Here is an 18,553-nt window from a genome sequence, read left to right as displayed (position 1 = left end):
TCTTTCTACTATGCATAAAACACAACAGCAGTCTATAAATGAGTTGGTAACTTTCCCTCTCTGACTCCCTCTATTTGTTTTATTCGCTCATAGAATTTTCGTCATGTTTCACGTTATTTATTGTCCTCTGCACAACACTTAGGGAGAAGCAGTCGGAGAAGCAATCTTAGATCTCAGGCTCCCTCAAACAATTTCTCATTAATCAGTAACAGAAAAGGATTCATTGCCAAGTAAGTAACAATTACAATGAATTTGCCTTGGTGGATGGTGCATACATAAACATATAAAAAGGAAATAAACCAGAAATGTAAAAAAAACGGTAACCTAAATAAACAAATGTGTACAGTATAACTGTTTTGACAGTAAGAAATGAACACTTTATGGTTTAGTGCCAGATGAGCAAAGCTGCTGATGAATGAAATATGTATAAAAAGGACAAACATGCAAGTACAAAATGAGGCTCTAAGACATAAATATTGCAGAAGTTAAAATATAACGGATATAGATAATAGATATTTGTGGTAGAAAGGTGTACAGGGATTGCAAAATTGTCTCACAGATAATCAAATGTGATTCAAAAGTTAGGTATGATCACTGCAGGCGGAGACAGGTTTAAGATGCATTTTGTTGCCCGGTATGAACTGCAATCTCACTCAGTTTGTCTCTCTCTCTCTCTCTCCCCCCCCCCCCACCCCTCCCTCCCCATTTCCTCCAGGCCACGGACGCTCGCAGAGCTTTCCCCTGTTGGGATGAGCCAGCTATAAAAGCCACCTTTGACATCTCTCTGATAGTTCCCAAGGACCGAGTAACCTTGTCAAATATGGTATGTGTCATATGTTCTGCTTCTCCATCTGAGAAACTCCGGACCTCAAACTGCCCGAGTCACCCTCTGCTGCCAAGTTTCTTTTGTGTTTGTGTGTGTTTTCCCCTCCTTTCTCTTCGTAGCTTACATAACAGAGGGCAGACAGTCACTGCATGTTTTTTACCTCTGGCTAATGTTGTTTAACGGCATGTGAAATGCAACTACTGTACATGTGCGATGAGTTTTTTTTATTTTTTGTCATTGTAAGACAAATTCTCCTTTAAAACATTTCTTGTGTTTGTCATACCGACTTTTCTAACTGAAGGCATTGCAGCCGAATTGCATCAGAAAACCTCATCTGGCTTAGATTATTTCTAACAACACACCTCCAGGCTAAAGCAGTTTATTTGGGTGGTGACGATGAAACTAAATTTGGGTATTTCTGATGACTTACTGAAGTGAAGGAAATGTGATTATTCCGGCCAGCAGGACTAAGCCCCGCACAGATTTATGCCAGTCCAGCTCTCGACCTTTTGTGTCCACATACCTGCGGAAATTTATTTTCTCAGCGAGTCCACTGTGACCTTTTTTTTAAAGTCCAGTGCAAAACAATACTGCACTGAGCTCGACTGTGTACAGATGCTGTTCGGCGGATACTTTTGTGGTAACATGAGGTACACGTTGGTACAGACGGTGAAAGATGTATACGCTACTGCCAGGGCTGCACAATTAATCTCAATTTTATCGAAATCGCAATATGGACTAGTGCAATATCCAAATCGCAGGGAGAGACGCCATATTTGTTACAGGCAGAATATGGGTCACACCATTCTGAATGAAGTATCGCTGCACAGACTAAAGAAAACATCGTCGTTTCGTACAGATCCTCACAAAAATGTACAATTCCCTCCAATATCAGCAATCGCATCGCAATATCAGTCAAAATAATCGCAATGAGATATTTTCCTCATATCGTGCGGCCCTAGCTACTACTGATGCCGACCTTGCACCAAATGACTTTTCAAGCGATTCCACTGTTGCAGACAACTTTCCAATATGGGAATGAAAGCATGAGTCTTGCTAGAGAAGAACATGATGGACTCTTCAGAAGAGGTCATTATCTACTCGAGTTTCTGCGCGTTAAAGTCACCGGACGCCACAATCTTCTGAACATAGTCATACTGAGACATCCAGAGAGAGCTGTGTGGAGCTGATAGTCTTAATTAGCTTTGGAGCAACTCATTTGGCAACGGCTCGAATGTAACGTTAACGTTCATTAATATCAAAAAGCTACGCATTAAGCTTTAAGTCAGTCTTTTTTTCCGTCTTGACAACCTTTTGAAAGCGTCTGTGGGGGCTTAGGCTTTGTCTTTTTGCATTTTACAACATCACTCTTTGTTCAAAAGCGAAAAAATGAGGGATTCGGAAGCGCTTGCTCCTAAATAATGACCTGCTACAAAACGTCTAATTTTAGCACAATGTTTCCGTATTGATTTTGTTTGTCAGTAATCTGTTTCCGTGCCGTTTTACTTTGGTTATTCCTCTTCACAGAATGTCATTGATCGAAAGCCATATCCGGAGGATGAAAACCTTGTGGAAGTGAAGTTTGCCACCACGCCCATCATGTCCACGTACCTTGTAGCTTTTGTCATCGGTGAATATGACTTTGTGGAGAGCCAGTCGTCAGACGGTATAACGGTACGCGTCTACACGCCTGTCGGGAAGGCAGAACAAGGGAAATTTGCACTGGAGGTGAGAATGTTGACATAACACCTTTTTTTGAAATACTTTCCAGAGAGCAAACCACGGTTGAGTCACAGCAGGTGATTCTCTTCATGTTTCCACTATGACTTATACAAACTATAACCTTGACTGGAAATGTAGACAAATGCACAGAAAATGGACATATTCACCGGCTTTTGGTAGATTCTAGGGCTGGATCCAGTATTCGACTATTCTGATATACGTTTGTTGAGTAAATATTAGATTTTCAGTTTTGGGATTCGAATAATTGTTTTTAGTTTTTCCGTCAATACTATAATAAAGTTGAGACCGATGAGCCATCACCAAAGCTTCAAGTACTCTTTGAATATTTGCTTTTCGCATAGTTTCTCTTTTGATTGGTACCTGAAGCTGCAAAGCACAAAAAGTAGTGTTCCGGACAGCCGTAGTAGAGTCCATCCTCAGTATTTGAATCTGCATAATCCTTATCGTCTCCTTGATGTATTTATAGCAGACTTTTTTAAATACTTTCTGAGTTTTGTTACATACATATACACTGTCTTTTTTTCGCAGGTTGCGACTAAGACCTTACCTTTCTACAAAGACTACTTCAATGTTCCTTATCCATTGCCTAAAATCGATCTCATAGCTATTGCTGATTTTGCTGCCGGTGAGTAGTTGACAGTTTAACATTCAGGAATTTGACCCATTTCCACTGAGAATGTTGATAGTGAAACGCACCTTTCTTCCCCTCATGCAGGTGCCATGGAAAACTGGGGCCTTGTTACTTACAGGTAAGCTGTAGCTGCTCTTTGAACACATACCACACATAAAAGGTACCGTCAGACATTTACGCACCGGTGGCACAGAGGTTTAGGGCCCTGTTTTAGCGATCTAAGTGCACAGTGTGATGTGCCTGGCGCGGGTGTGTTTAGAGCGTGTACGAATCCACTTTTGTTTAACGGCGGAAAGAAGGGTTTGTGCGCAGGCCGCGTGGTTCAAAAGGGTTGTACTTAGTGTCTTCATTAATTCATAGGTGTGTTTTGGGCATAACATGCAATAAACCAATCGGAGAGTCATCTCCCATTCCCTTTAAAAGCCAGGCGCGTTTGGACCTTGGCGCATTGCTGTTATGATGGCGGATCTGCTGAGCAGGAAGGAGATATTTTCAGGAGAAGAAACTGATCTGCTCGTGTGTGATGTGAAAGCGCCAGTAACCATAATAACGTAGTATAAAATATATAGATATATACAATAATACTATTTCACATTTGTAATATTTTTATCTGTAATCTTCTGCATGTGTGTGTGCTGCTGCGCGTATTTGGCTTCTCAATATCATACCTGTGCAAGGTAAAATGAGTTGTAGGCATAGTACACACACGCACGCTGTGAACCAGCCTAGCCGCATTTTACTGCTCTGTTAAAATAACAATGAAATGCTGCGTCATTGACTTTAGACCAGGTTTTTGTTGGTCAATGGCGTGATCACTTCCCGCTGCCTCAAGATAGCAGTACGCCAAGCAGGGCTCTAGAGTGCGACCATTTTTGTACATACAAAATTTGGAAGGGTGCGACTAAGATTTTTCCTACGTCGCACCGGTGCACCTAACGTCCTCGCATCCGCTGCCTCTCCACGGAGGAAGCAATGCTGTTTACATCGATATGGTTTAATGTTGCGTTACATGACCCATTCCTTCTGTAAAGCCGTGCCTGTGTTTGGATCTCTCCTCTTACTCTCCGCGCAGCAAGGGGAGAGAGAGGGGGGAATGACATGCAGGAGAGGGCCGCAGGTCGGAGTCTAACCTCTATATATACACCAACTGAGCTATCCGGGCGTCCTCTCTCTCTTTTAATCAGTCTGTTATTGTTGTTGAAAACAAGTGAAGGAGCTTTGTGTGTGTGTGTATATATATATATATATATATATATATATATATATATATATATATATATATATATATATATATATATATATATATATATATATATATATATATATATGTATATATATAATATATCCTAGGCTATTTATTTCAGATAACTTTCTGAATGTGTTGCAGCTGTATATGTTCAAACTGGTAAAGGAAACCCTGTCTTTGCATTTTATTTTAATCACAATCTGTTTTAATAAGAGTTAAAACATTTAGCCCACTTGGTAAAAAAATACAGAGCTGTATATCGCCATTCAGCGTTAACGGCGACACGAGGAAAAATTTGGGTGCACCTACATTTTGTGCTGGTGCACCTAAATAAAAAAGTTAGGCGCACCAGTGCAATCAAGGCAAAAAGTTAGTCTGGAGCCCTGCCAAGAATGCACCTGAACACACCTCCCTGTAAGACCAGCACGCCCAGAATGCACCTGAACACACCTCCCTGTAAGAGCAGAATGCACCTGAACACACCTCCCTGTAAGAGCAGCACGCCCAGAATGCACCTGAACACACCTCCCTGTAAGACCAGCACGCCCATGGGCGCAAAGACGGGCGCAGGTGCATTTGCCATTTAAACGACGCGGGCGCTGGACGGGAAATTGACAACTGGGTCGGTCTTAAACTAGCAAAGACACTTGCGTCGGGCTTTGCGCCGCGCCGGGTGCAAGATAGGGCCCCTAGTGTCTTTCCCAAGGACACTACGAAATGTAGAGTGCAGGCGCCCGGGATCGAACCACCGACCTTCACATAGACGCCCGCTCTACCTCCTGAGTCACAGCACACTACTTGAGTGCCTATTTGACTATGCCTTGTTAACCTTAGTAGAGCTAAAGATTAGTAGAAAGTTAATAGGCAACAATTATGATAAATGTATCGCTGTAAACCGAAGATCTTTTGGTTTGCGACTGTTGGTCGGACACAACAAGCAATTTGAAAATGTTTCCTTGGGGTTCTTGGAAATGTTTTTTTCGCTTGTTGACATTTCACAGAGAACAGCAAGTTTTTTTTCCCCCCTTTCTTTCTTGTTGCATTTGTCTCTTTTAAAAGCGCTGATGGCTTTTTAATTGCTTCGCGGTCCGTTGGACGTGCTGCCACCTGTTAGGCATTCAGATAGCATGTGATAAGCAAATGGCAGCAGGCTCCATTCGTCTATCGTCTACAGTCTGCTGCACGCAGGTTTTCCTAATAAACAGCCCAGCAGCTGATGTGGACCTTTGATAGTTGATGGAGAGAAACCCGCTGGTGTTCAGAGGAAGTGTCGACCTTCAGCCGTGTTAACTTTGACTCTCTGTTGTGTTTCTCAGGGAGACGGCACTGCTAATCGACCCCAAGAACTCCTGCTCGTCCTCCAGGCAGTGGGTGGCGCTGGTGGTTGGACACGAACTCGCCCACCAGTGGTTCGGAAACTTGGTCACCATGGTAAACAGCCGTAATAATCTTCCATCAGCTATTTGTTACTGAGAATATACTGTAACTTCTGACAGCCTTAAACATCTTGTGAGCAGATTTGAAAATAAGGGTAATCATAGCAATAACGTAATGACAAAACTAAAAAAAATAAAAAAACACTGGAGCACTAACTGGAGGAAGTATGTCCAAAATAGACAAACTAAGGAAGAGAAAAATTATTTTAAAATTGAGAAAGTCGTCAATCTGCAGCTGTGTGTGTGTGTGTAAGAACGTAAGAATCTAATATATTCTGTTCTGTTCCTCTTATGGCGACAATTGTTATTAATGTTGATCTTAGATTAGTTGAAAACTATTTAATTAATCTGCAACTATTTTTGATAAGCTTTTTAATGACCAAAAAGAAAATAATTCTCTGTTTCCAGCTTCTTAAATGTGACTATTGTTGTAGTTTCTTCTCTCCTCTGTGACCGTAAACTGAATATCTATTGAGTTGTGGACAAAACAAGACAACTGAGGACGTCCTCTTGGGAAACACTGGTCCACACGTTTCATCATGTTCTGACATTTTATAGAACAACTAATCCATTAATCGAGAAATCAAACAGTAATACAAATCGTTAGTTGCAGCCCTACTTAAGTTACCCATCCTTCAGGAATTATTTTAATTTGTGTAATTGTGTCCCAACACAGAGTCAGGGTGTAAGTATTTGTGTGTGTGTGTGTGTGTGTGTGTACGCAGGAATGGTGGACCCATCTGTGGCTTAATGAGGGATTTGCATCCTGGATCGAGTATTTGTGCGTGGATCACTGCTTCCCAGAGTACGACATCTGGACTCAGTTTGTCTCAGCCGACTACACCCGCGCTCTGGAACTGGACGCGCTGGACAGCAGCCATCCCATAGAGGTGAGCCGCGGAGGGATTTATAAAACTGAAAGCTGCTGGCTCGTTCAGGCTGTTGGGAAGAATGTTTTTGCATGTGGCAACTTGTGATTGTGATCACGCCACCACATAACTTTTTTTTTTTAAACAGTTGTTCACAAAACAGGGAGTTTATTTATACGAAATGATGTTGGCAAAATAGACTTCCCTCTGTATATGGATTATTTTGGAAGTAATGTTATTTAATGAGAGTGTGACGTGTTTGTTGTTGTAATCTGCTGTTACAAAGCTTGATTGTGTCCGTTGTGTCTGAGAGGACTACTCTCCATGTCTGAGTGGTCGTTGATGCTTTTTAGGTTGTAGAAAGTCCTCTTTACAAATAGGTTTTGTACATGGAGAACAAAACGCCGTACGACGGTTAAACCAACTGACAACTGAAAGGGCAGAAAGAGACAAAGATCCCTCTGAGCAACTGACCGTTGAATAATTGTTTTGAATAAGAACAACACAAAGCGGCAGTCATTTGGAAAAGAAACTGGAGGATTAGCATCAAATGTGTGCAGAATTAAACGGGAACAGCTCCCTGTTTCAGCGTCAAGTGCACTGAGAGATCCCAGTTCGAACCTCTTCAATCTAACCACTGAGTAGACCGCAGAGGGCCCAACGACAAACGCAACAACTCAATATTTAGAGCTTATGATGATCGAGGGCCACTCGCGCTTTTCTGGACTGGAAAACACATTTAATATCCAAGTTCCAACAGGGCTCTTCCATCATGCAACACTGTGGGGACATCCACTAAATGAAGTTTCAATCATTTCATTTTCATTTTTTTATGATCCATTATTTATTTTTATTTTCTTTATTTTTTTTAACATACTAGCCAAACTTTCCTCTGTCTCCCAAGCAGATGTAATTTAGAGTCATTAAGTAACAAAACAATCGGGTCAGTAGGAATTCGACATCCTATCACATCAGATATTATTGATGTTGTTTTATTCCAGAACTCATGCACCTGTTCACACTCTCAGACCATGTGCAGGAAAGTTCCAGTTTGTTCAGGTTGACAGAATGTATAATAGGGAGTAGGAATGACTTTAGAGACGTATCTCTTCTGAGGAGTCCAGTATGTCCTATGACATATGTTGACGTGGATCTGCTGGTGATTTGGGTTCTTGGAACAGTGGAAAATGTTGTCCCAAACTGTCTCCCAATGAACTGCGTTCCCCTCAGGGCTCAGCTCTCGCTGAATCATTTCATTTTTGTACCATTTCAAATGTAAATATTACATTTTGTGTCTGAATTATTCTAATTGTATCTCTGTTAAAGTAGTTAATATTGAAGGAAAGGAGAACATCAACATAACTTTTGAACGGTAACACGGTGAGAGTTGCCGTCAGACTCTAAACCCCTGGTCTCTGTCTTTGTGTCTTGTGCTCCAGGTGAACGTGGGCCATCCGTCAGAGGTAGATGAAATCTTTGACGCCATCTCCTACAGCAAAGGAGCGTCTGTGATCCGCATGCTGCACCACTACACAGGCGACGAGGTTGGCTGTCTAGCACTTGTAGTATTGTTTCCATTTTTATATTTCGTTTCATTATGTCCCCCTCTCACTCCTCGTCTGTAGGACTTTAGGAAAGGAATGAACGCCTATCTTTTGAAGTTCCAACACAAAAATGCTTCGACAGGTAAGAACATGCAGGAAATGTGTCTTCCTCAAGATGAAACGGCTGTGCGACTCGATTTTCCGGTTTCCTAACCCTTCCCTCCTCCCGGCTGTCTTCCCGCAGAGGACCTATGGGATTGTCTGGAACAAGCCAGTGGAAAGCCAATCGCTGCAGTGATGAGCTCGTGGACCAAGCAGATGGGCTTCCCGATAATAGAAGTGGACCAGGAGCAGGTGAGCTTCACCGGACACAAGCTGTTTAATCTGCCACACGGTTGAGCACTTAAAATCAATGTCAGACATTTTGTTCGCTGACTGAACTGCTCTGTGATTTCAGGATATTATCTATCGACTTTACTTCTTTCATACTTACTAAACGGTTGAATTCACCAGCAGAAGTGGCAGAAGGAGTGTTTGTCCCGTGGCTGGTTCTAAATTTGTACCCTGTTTGTTGATTCTCACACACTAACCATGATGTTTATTTATAGCAAGGTGACGACCGCATCCTCAAGATATCTCAGAAGAAGTTCTGTGCCAGCGGACCACATGATGGTAAGACTTTATAATCGTCATGAGGTGTTTTTACATAAGTTTTTATGCGAATAAGCATCAGGCACAAGCTTGATTCGTGGTTGTGCGGAGGCTCCACGCAGAGCTTTCGCCGTAGCCTACGTAAGTGGCCTGAATTTTATACTCGTGTGTTGGTGTGTGCGTCAATCTCATTAAGAGAATAGCAGGGCCAGCGTGTATGGGGAGTGAGAGAGTGATGGCGATTAGCTTCAGAGCTAGTACCACCCCATGAGAGTCGTAGTGAGAGGAACAAAGTGTCTCCCCTGTTCTTTCTGACCACGGTGGGAAATCTGTAGCAGAACAAGTTAACCCTCTCCTTGATTTCATGTTGTTTATGGAGAAGGAGAACCAGGAAATGAGTCTGGGGGGGGGGGGGATGCAACGCTACCAAGCCACGGCCGAGTAACGTGTATCCCCGCGACATGTAGTTAAATTTTTCAAGAGGTGCACATCAGGCTACGGCGTAGGGTCCGTGTCTCCACGTACCTACTAGAGTGCGGATCGGGCCGCATTTTTCTGTCCGAGCCCGGCTCGCGTCCGACAGAGCAGTAACCGAGCCAGACAGGCATTAAGATATTTATGTCTGAGCCCGACACAGTTAAAATCTAATTTTTTTTCTCATACTAATGACACATGTACGTTTGTTTGTGTGGAAAGCTTTCATTAAGCAACTGGAGGAAGGCGTTGGAGATGTCAACAGATGAGGTCCTCAGCTCACACGGGGCAGCAAGCGCGCGTTAACAAGCTGTTTAATTTCAAATGTTCAACGTGTTAACCTTTCCTGCTTGCTTTGTTTCCCACCGTGATCAGAAAACCAGGGCAGACTCGTTACCTCCAGGGCCGATGTTATATAACATTAGGGTTAGCCTATATCCCGTTCCTGGTGAGCAGATGAATGAGCTTGGCTTTCAGTCCGGGGTTTATTTCGGAAACCGCACACACTGTGTACAAAACATAAACTTATTCCATCAACTCTGCTCCGGTCGCATCTACACGTCTGCTTCCTCTTCCTCTATCTCTCTTCTGCCCACTTTCCACACACACACACACACACACACACACACACACACACACACACGCACACCAAGCTCTCTTAAAGGAGCCGCAGCACCATTTTACAACAAATGCCTTATCGTGCTGATGTGACAGAGCCGGACCTGAACATCGTTTCTAAATATCTGTCGTATCCATCCTCTAGTACCTACATACATAGCCACGGCCAGGGTTCCCGGGTAGCTCACCTGGTAAAGCGTGTGCTCTACGGCTGAAACGATTCCTCGAATAATTTGATTACAAAAAATCATCAATGCAAAATTCTTTGCCTCGAAGCTTCGTTAAATCAAGGTAATTAAGGTTGTACGGCTCACTGTGTTTCCGCACGGAGGATTATTACTAGCGCACACAACAGGTTGACGCTTCTGTGGACACGAGACGTTTATATGCTGTCTATGCACGAGACTGACGGCCCAGATTACAAATGAAGGAAGACGAAAACAGCGAGGGTCTAAGAGAAGAGACAGGCGAGAGAAAAACGACAGAAAGTTTGGGATCATTTTAAGCTGCAAAGATGCTGCTACATCATCTCAGTAGAAAACATCCAGGCTACTCATCCGTTCCACGGAGCCAACCCGACACCAGGTAGCTAACTAACGTCTGCTGCTCTCGTCCACCGCGCTGTTTTACACAACTAGCCTACAGCATGCTACTCTGCTAATAGCCATGTTTTACCAACGAGCTAAAACGAGAGCTGTCAGTTTGTAGTCTGACTGTTTATTAGTTTGCTACTAATCTTTGGAAACTTAGCTGCTGCCGGAGACAAACCGGCTCCCCCCCCCAGCATGGCCACTTAATATGCACGGTGAGGTCTGCATTCTTTATTCTTTCTCCTCACTCAGTATTAGGCTTCTTAAAATGTGTCCCCCAGAACAGTGTAGTTGAATAGCCCTGCTGTAAGCTTTGTACAGTCACATTTCCCCTCTGGTTAGTGAACAGCTCTTTTGCATATCCAGTGCAAAGAGCCAGAGGCAAGAAGGGGAAGGGGGTGAAAAATATTAACATTTGGGCCACCAAAAATGTACTTGGAATTTGGCAATAAAAAATGTTTCCTTTTTTCTTTTTTTTTTAAGTACACAGCAATAATAAATATTTACTATTGCTGTTTACTAAGTATTTCTTATTCGATTACTTGATTAATCGATGGAATAATCGATACAATAATCGATTACTAAAATAGGTAGGTTTACTCCTCAACGCAGCCGCCGCTGGTTTGACTCTGACCTGCGGCCCTTTGCTGCATGTCATCTTCAAAATGTCCCATTGTTAGCTAGATGCTGGCTATGTTGATGGTCACACATATCCATATATGGCTAATGGTTCACGGTAGCCAAAGCTTATGCCGTTATCCGAAAAACAAAAGCCCACTGCTCCGGAAATACACACTTTGCAGTTTAAACATACACCCTTTCTTCCATGAAGATGATAACTTTGTCTAAGTTTATGTGTAGGTGAGTACAAATATTTGTTGCATCGTATCTAAAAAATAATTTTACCAAAAAACATCTTGGAAATGTTTCGGGTGTCCGTCTTATTCTCGTGAATGCGATATCTCAGGAAAGCCTGGCACAAACGTCAATTATGGCAACATTTCACACAGATGTCCAATATGATAAAACAATGAAATGATTTAGAACATTTTATACCCAAAGGGTCAATTTCACTGTGACATCATGTTCTACAACTCCCCTTTTGGCCATTATTCAACGCCATAACTCAGGAACAGAAGGGGAGACATTGGGTCGAATACTGAATTGGTGACACTGATCTTAAAACTGTGATTGTTTAGATCTTCTGTGCTGCTGGGGTGACAATGTGTGTAAAGCAACCAAAAAATACACTTTATACCTTATTTATTAAATCCCTTCAAAGTTTTTACTTCATATATTGTATGAGTCTGGACAGACATGGATGTAAACTGCAACTTGACATACAACCGTGAGGCGGTGATACTAGTTAACTTCTTTTACCTCTTATTTACTTTTCACTTCCTCTATTTATCTGTACTTCTGTCCTGAATTCCCCCCTCTGGGGATCAATAAAGGTTTATTTCCTTATTATTATTTTTTGATATTCTTTTTGACTGATATCTTGCTGTTGTAGCTTCTCATTGTCTCCTTGACTTGTGTGTTGGACAGGTGAGGATTGCCCCAGCTGGATGGTCCCCATTAGTGTTTGTACCAGCGAGGACCCCAAATGCACCAAGCTCAAGGTTCTGCTGGACAGACCCGATACGACCATCACCCTGAGTGGCGTCGCCCCCGACCAGTGGGTCAAGGTGAGGTCAAGTCGCAGTCAGTGTTTTAGTTTACTTTTTTTTTTTTTAAATGAGAACTTATAGACCAATAGACTAGGCTTCTGCCGGCAGGTGAGCGTGGAGCTCTCCTCTCAACTAGCAATCATATTGCTTTACGATGTTTGGTGTTTCAAGCCCCCAATGTTGACTTCAGGCACTAGGATTAGGCAATGGTTAGGTGCCTTGAAGTCGACAGTCGCAGCGCCGCCTTGAAGTCCACGTTGGGGGCTTAAAACACCATCGAGCTTGATTTACATTAAATGCTAACACGTATACAGTTTAAACAGAGTTCACAGACTGGAGTTGCTGTTAGTCAGTTGAGAGGAAGAGCCGGAGAGGAAGTGGTCATCGCACTCACCCGCACTTCTTCTGTCAACCAGACAAAGTTTCTACGTTCACCTCGCCTAGTCCGATAGATTAACTTATCTTCTGTCCTGATCATTGGGAGTGTAAATGAGGCAAGAACGTGAATGCACTTGTTCCATCTCTCATGGGAGTGACTTGCAAATTAACACAGCTGTTAATGATGTCTCAGTCTAAATAATAGAAGTAAATAAAGCATTGAAAGTGGATTGGGCTTTATACAGCTGATAATGATGTATAAATAATGCCTTGAATCACCAGGGCTCCAATCCTGTGCATCGGCTTGCTCAACAATCATGTTAGCTACTCAATTACGAGGCTCCCACCAAGCTGTATGTTCATGTAAGTTTAAACGCAGCCTAGTTTGAATGTAATTTCTAACTTAGGTCAAAGTTTAACGCGCTGCTAACATTTTATAGGGTTGCACCGGCTGAAATAGTTCCCAACCTAGGCTAAGTTACAACTTGAATGTTACACCTCACCCTTAGGTGTAAAGTCTTCGGTAAAGTAGCAGTTGTCATTATGCACCCTTTTAACAGGTTGGATTACTTTGATGATAAGAGTGTGACAGGCTCTTTAGCGTCTGCAACGCGTTCTCCAGGATGGATACCACCCCTTTTTATATACAAATATTTATAATGATTTAGATTTATACTCCTTTCGTTTTTCACGAGCGGATAGACAGGACTACCATCTTACCTGCAGCAGACTTGCAACATGACAAGGACAGAAACAGGTCCCTCAGTCTTTCAGCTACAGCGCGATTTATGCTTCTACGTTAAATCTACGCTGTAGCTACTTAGGTTGGTACGTGGAGACACGGACCCTAAGCCAGACCCTACGGCGTAGCCTGACGTGCACCTCTCAAAAAAAAGTAACTTGGCCTGCTACAGATTTCCCACCGTGATCAGAAAGCTCAGGGGAGACACTTTGTTTCTTTCACTCTGACTCTAGAGTCTGTACTCGCTCCGAAGCTAATCGCCGCCACTCTCTCACTTGCTCTACCACACACACTCCCCACACACACATGCGCCGGCCCTGCTATTCTCTTAAAAAGATCGACGCACACACCAGCGCACAAATATAAACTTCAGGCCACTTACGTAGGCTACGGTGAAAGCTCTGCGTGGAACCTCAGCAGAACCATAACGCTTAACACGTTATTTAAGGTCCCATGGCATGAACATTTCACTTTATGAGGTTTTTTAACATTAAAATGCATTCCCCCAGCCTGCCTATGGTCCCCCAGTGGCTAGAAATGGTGATAGGTGTAAACCGAGCCCTGGGTATCCTGCTCTGCCTTTGAGAAAATGAAAGCTCAGATGGGCCGATCTGGAATCTTCCCTTTATGACGTCATAAGGGGAAAGGTTACCTCCCCTTTTTCTGCTTTGCCCAACCAGAGAATTTGGCCCCCCCATGAGAGAGAGAGAGGGAGACATCATGGCTTTCAAACGAGCAAAGTGGCAGCTGGTCAAGACCACACCCCCACACTCCACCTTGCCCCCCCCTCTCTCCTCCTCAATAGCGACAGCCACTCAGCTCATTGTGGGACTGGCTCTAGTGGGTGTAATTCTGCACCAAGGTTGAATTTCAAGAAAGAGACTTCAGATAAAGTATTAGGGGACCACTAAGGTCTATCTAAAAGAGACTTCAGATACAGTATTAGAGGACCACTAAGGTCTATATAAAAGAGACTTCAGATACAGTATTAGGGCACCACTAAGGTCTATATAAAAGAGACTTCAGATACAGTATTAGGGCACCACTAAGGTCTATATAAAAAAGAGACTTCAGATACAGTATTAGGGGACCACTAAGGCCTATATAAAAGAGACTTCAGATACAGTATTAGGGGACCACTAAGGTCTATATAAAAGAGACTTCAGATACAGTATTAGGGGACCACTAAGGTCTATATAAAAGAGACTTCAGATACAGTATTAGGGGCACCACTAAGGTCTATATAAAAGAGACTTCAGATAAAGTATTAGGGGACCACTAAGGTCTATCTAAAAGAGACTTCAGATACAGTATTAGAGGACCACTAAGGTCTATATAAAAGAGACTTCAGATACAGTATTAAGGGACCACTAAGGTCTATATAAAAGAGACTTCAGATACAGTATTAGGGGACCACTAAGGCCTATATAAAAGAGACTTCAGATACAGTATTAGGGGACCACTAAGGCCTATATAAAAGAGACTTCAGATACAGTATTAAGGGACCACTAAGGTCTATATAAAAGCACCATGTCATGGGACCTTTAAACTCTGCATCAAGAGCGTTGATTTTCACTGATTGGCTGTGGAAAATTGTCCACAATCATCCGTTTTGCCAGATCTTGCGAGAGTTTGTTCCTGAGACAGAAACCGGTCTTGAACCAAGTTATTTATTTCCTGATGTGTCCGACTGAAAAATGTTTGTGTCAGAATGTTCTTGTATTTGCGTCTTGTGAAAAATGGGTCCAGTATTTACTTTGTTGACTCTGGGGCGAAATAATGCATGTTCACAATCACATCTCCAATTGGAATCAATACACTCAGGACCTGCTGCTAGTCTCCTAAAGAGGCGTGGCCGTGGCGTTACCCACGTGACACGGATACAGGAAGTTACTGAGTTGGCGCGTCTCGCATCTAAACCGTCTCTGACTTAACACGATAACTTAAGAGGCTCTACAGCCTGCTGCAGCAGGCTGTAGAGCTACAGATCTGCAAAAGAAACCTAACCGTCCTGTGCTTCCGTACAACAATTACTCTTCACAAGTAAAATAAAAGATCAGCTCAGTACTTTCATTGAATTTGGGTGTTTTATTTTCTAGCATTTGGAGAAACAAAATGATAAAAGAACGTTGAAAAGAGACAGAAATGTCGGAAATAGCTTCAAAAACGTGGGGGAAATAAACAACTAAAAATGTCAAAAGCGCAGGAAAAATGTGCCAAAAACATCGGTAAGAAGTGACAAAAAAAACTTTGGGGAAAAGCGACAGAAGTGTCGAAAAAGACGACTACAGCATTGGGGAAAAAAAGAAGGAAATTTTGACCCAGAAAAATAAAAAGACTGAAGGTCTTTCTCTCTAATTCCGGTTCAGTTAAGTCATAATATTTTGTATTATAGGAACCTTTGCCGTCACAGCAAGCCTATTGTTGACTAAGCCCTCAAGCATTAACATTAGGATGATGCTACTTCACTCGCTTTAAGCCAATACTGGTTTAAAAGCACTGAGTCAGAGAGGTAAAAAAATGGAACAGGATTTATTTTTTTCCCACAGTCTGACCCAGTTTTTTAGATTATTTTTTTGGGGGGGGCTTTTCCTCCTTTATTTGACAGGACAGCTAGGTGAGAAAGGGGAGAGAGAGAGAGGGGGAAGACATGCAGGAAATCGTCACAGGTCGGATTCGAACCCTGGACCTCTGCGTCGAGGCATAAACCTCCAAGTATATGTGCGCCTGCTCTACCCACTGAACCAACCCGGCCACAGTCTGACCCAGTTTTGTCCCTGTTGTTTACAGATTAACCCCGGCACCGTGGGCTTCTATCGCATTCAGTACAGCTCGTCCATGCTGGAGAGCCTGCTGCCCGGCGTCAGAGACCTCACCCTGCAGCCTGTGGACCGACTCGGCCTGCAGAACGACCTCTTTTCCCTGGTGAAGCTTACACACACACACACACACACACACATAAACAGTCCTACTGCTGTGCAATAAAACAATAACAATAATTTCCTTTCTTCGTGGAAATTCCCCTCCCTTCCCCTGTAAACAAACAAACTGTGCAGAACAGAAGAGGACAGGAAGACTGAAATAGGGAAAGTGAGCAATGGTGGCTGATTCACAGTGTGGATAAGGAAGAAAGTCAAACAAACAAGTGCAAATTCAAGTTATGTTGTTGATAGAAAAAGATTCCCAACATTAATGGTTTGGCGTTTAGGAATATAATCCAAACTTTTCCAAACACTTGGAAATGGTTTATTTGGACATTTTAAAGAACAATTAATGGTGCGTCTCATTTTCCGAGGTCAACGTCGGAAACGCCAAGCACCAAAACCGTAGTCTGGCTATGACCAGACCAAGCTCAATCTTTTAAGATTGAACATTAGTCTGGGGTAGGGCTGGGCGATATATCAATATTATATGGATATCGTGATATGAGACTAGATGTTGTCTTAGATTTTGGATATCGTGATATGACATAAGTGTTGTCTTTTCCTGGTTTTAAAGGCTGCATTACCGTAAAGTGATGTACTTTTCTGAACTTACCAGACTGTTGTAGCTGTTCTATTATTTGCCTTTTCCCCACTTAGACATTATGTCCACATTACTGATGATTATTTATCTAAAATCTAAGTGTGAAGATATTTTGTTAAAGCACCAATTGTCAACCCTACAATATCGCCGCAATATCGATATCGAGGTATTTGGTCAAGAATAACGTGATATCTGATTTTCTCCATATCGCCCAGCCCTAGTCTGGGGAGTCTGCTCTGTACTTTCTACTGCACAAGAGGCGTGATCAACGGGCATAGTTCAAATGACTCTGTACGCAATTGGATAGTCCTTCAACCAATCAGACCGCATCAACGGGGTTTGATCTGAGCTCCATTCTTTAGGCTGCCAGCGAGGCTAGCTGGTAAATTAGGCTTTTACCAAAGCTGGTCGCTAGTAAGGCAGACACATCCTCCTCTTGTAGGAATTGTCTCAGGACAGCCTTAAAACAGAACTCCGTCTAAATAACATTGAAAACCCCAGATATTCATATTATCCAAACCTCATGCATTGTTTTTTTACATCCTAGGATAAGTAATTAGTTACAAACTAAAGTTATTTTTTGTTTGTTTTTTTGGGAAACTGTGCGGGCCTCAAAGAATGTCAGAAATTTTAATTATGTCTTTCGTCGACCGTGCAACTTTTTGTTTTTCTGGGTCAAAATTTAAACTCTTTTTTTCAACGTTTTGGTCGTCTTTTTCCAAACTTTTGTTGCTTTCCCCCCCTAATGTTTTTGTCACTTTTTTCCGATGTTTTTGCTGCTTATTTCTGCGCTTTTTGACGTTTTTTTGTGGGTTTTTCCCCACGTTTTTCCCCACGTTTTTGAAGCTTTTGTAGACATTTTTGTCACTTTTTTTTTTTAACGTTCTTTAATAAAAAAAGATTTTTTTAATGCTATAAAATTGAATAAAACATCCAATTTTAAAGAAAGTAGTGAGCTGATCATTTATTTTACTTGTGAAGAGCGTTGTTTGGAACAATCCGCGTTATTTTTCTGAAAATTTGGTTGAAAGAAACCCACTTTTCTGATCAAAAGTGGGTTTGATGGTCAGATTTGACCCGAGGACAACACCAGGGTTAAAGCAGACTGGTTCATTACTCTAAGAATTGCTTTTTGGTATTCGATCTTACTTTCGTTCTGTTTGACTATTAGCTTTAAAGAATATAATGATTTTTAGTAATAAATGGGTAGGTCTTCAGCTTAAAGCTACATTGTGTAAGGATTTCTCCCATCTAGTGGTGAAATTGTATATGACAACCACCTGAATATTACTTTCTAGCCCCTCCCATTCTGAGCGCGTTCTAACTCCTACGGTGGCCGAACCCAAGATTAGCTCTCAGTATCTTCATCGTTTACACACAGCTGTTCTAGCCACTCCAGTGTTAACTTTGGTCTTGTTGCTTTGCCTGTCGCGTTGTCGTTTTAATCCTCTCTTTCACTTCCCTGGCGAGTAATCTCCCCCTGGCATTCGTCACGGTGCCTCTGAGTGTAAGAGGGCGAAATGCGGAGGTATGTCCCTCTTTGGCTAATGTATTATAAAGATGGAGGTATGTCCCTCTTTGGCTAATGTATTATAAAGATGGAGGTGCAA

The 18,553-nt window shown here is 42.4% G+C and overlaps 1 protein-coding gene across 1 annotated transcript in view; it reads left to right on the top strand.

The window, feature by feature from the left end:
- The window catches only part of npepps (aminopeptidase puromycin sensitive), a 32,586-nt gene that overhangs the window by 5,503 nt on the left and 8,530 nt on the right, over nucleotides 1-18,553 (top strand). The window contains exons 5-16 of the mRNA XM_078273590.1: nucleotides 716-823; nucleotides 2,354-2,554; nucleotides 3,098-3,194; nucleotides 3,285-3,318; nucleotides 5,763-5,877; nucleotides 6,608-6,772; nucleotides 8,191-8,295; nucleotides 8,377-8,437; nucleotides 8,540-8,649; nucleotides 8,904-8,967; nucleotides 12,177-12,316; nucleotides 16,209-16,343. Coding sequence (XP_078129716.1) covers nucleotides 716-823; nucleotides 2,354-2,554; nucleotides 3,098-3,194; nucleotides 3,285-3,318; nucleotides 5,763-5,877; nucleotides 6,608-6,772; nucleotides 8,191-8,295; nucleotides 8,377-8,437; nucleotides 8,540-8,649; nucleotides 8,904-8,967; nucleotides 12,177-12,316; nucleotides 16,209-16,343 — 1,335 coding nt within the window. The remainder of the gene's footprint in view (nucleotides 1-715; nucleotides 824-2,353; nucleotides 2,555-3,097; nucleotides 3,195-3,284; nucleotides 3,319-5,762; nucleotides 5,878-6,607; nucleotides 6,773-8,190; nucleotides 8,296-8,376; nucleotides 8,438-8,539; nucleotides 8,650-8,903; nucleotides 8,968-12,176; nucleotides 12,317-16,208; nucleotides 16,344-18,553) is intronic.

Source organism: Sander vitreus, chromosome 2, assembly GCF_031162955.1.
Source record: "Sander vitreus isolate 19-12246 chromosome 2, sanVit1, whole genome shotgun sequence".
NCBI classification, from domain to species: domain Eukaryota; kingdom Metazoa; phylum Chordata; class Actinopteri; order Perciformes; family Percidae; genus Sander; species Sander vitreus.
Note: the sequence above shows the minus strand (reverse complement) of the source record. Positions and strands in the feature narration are given on the sequence as shown.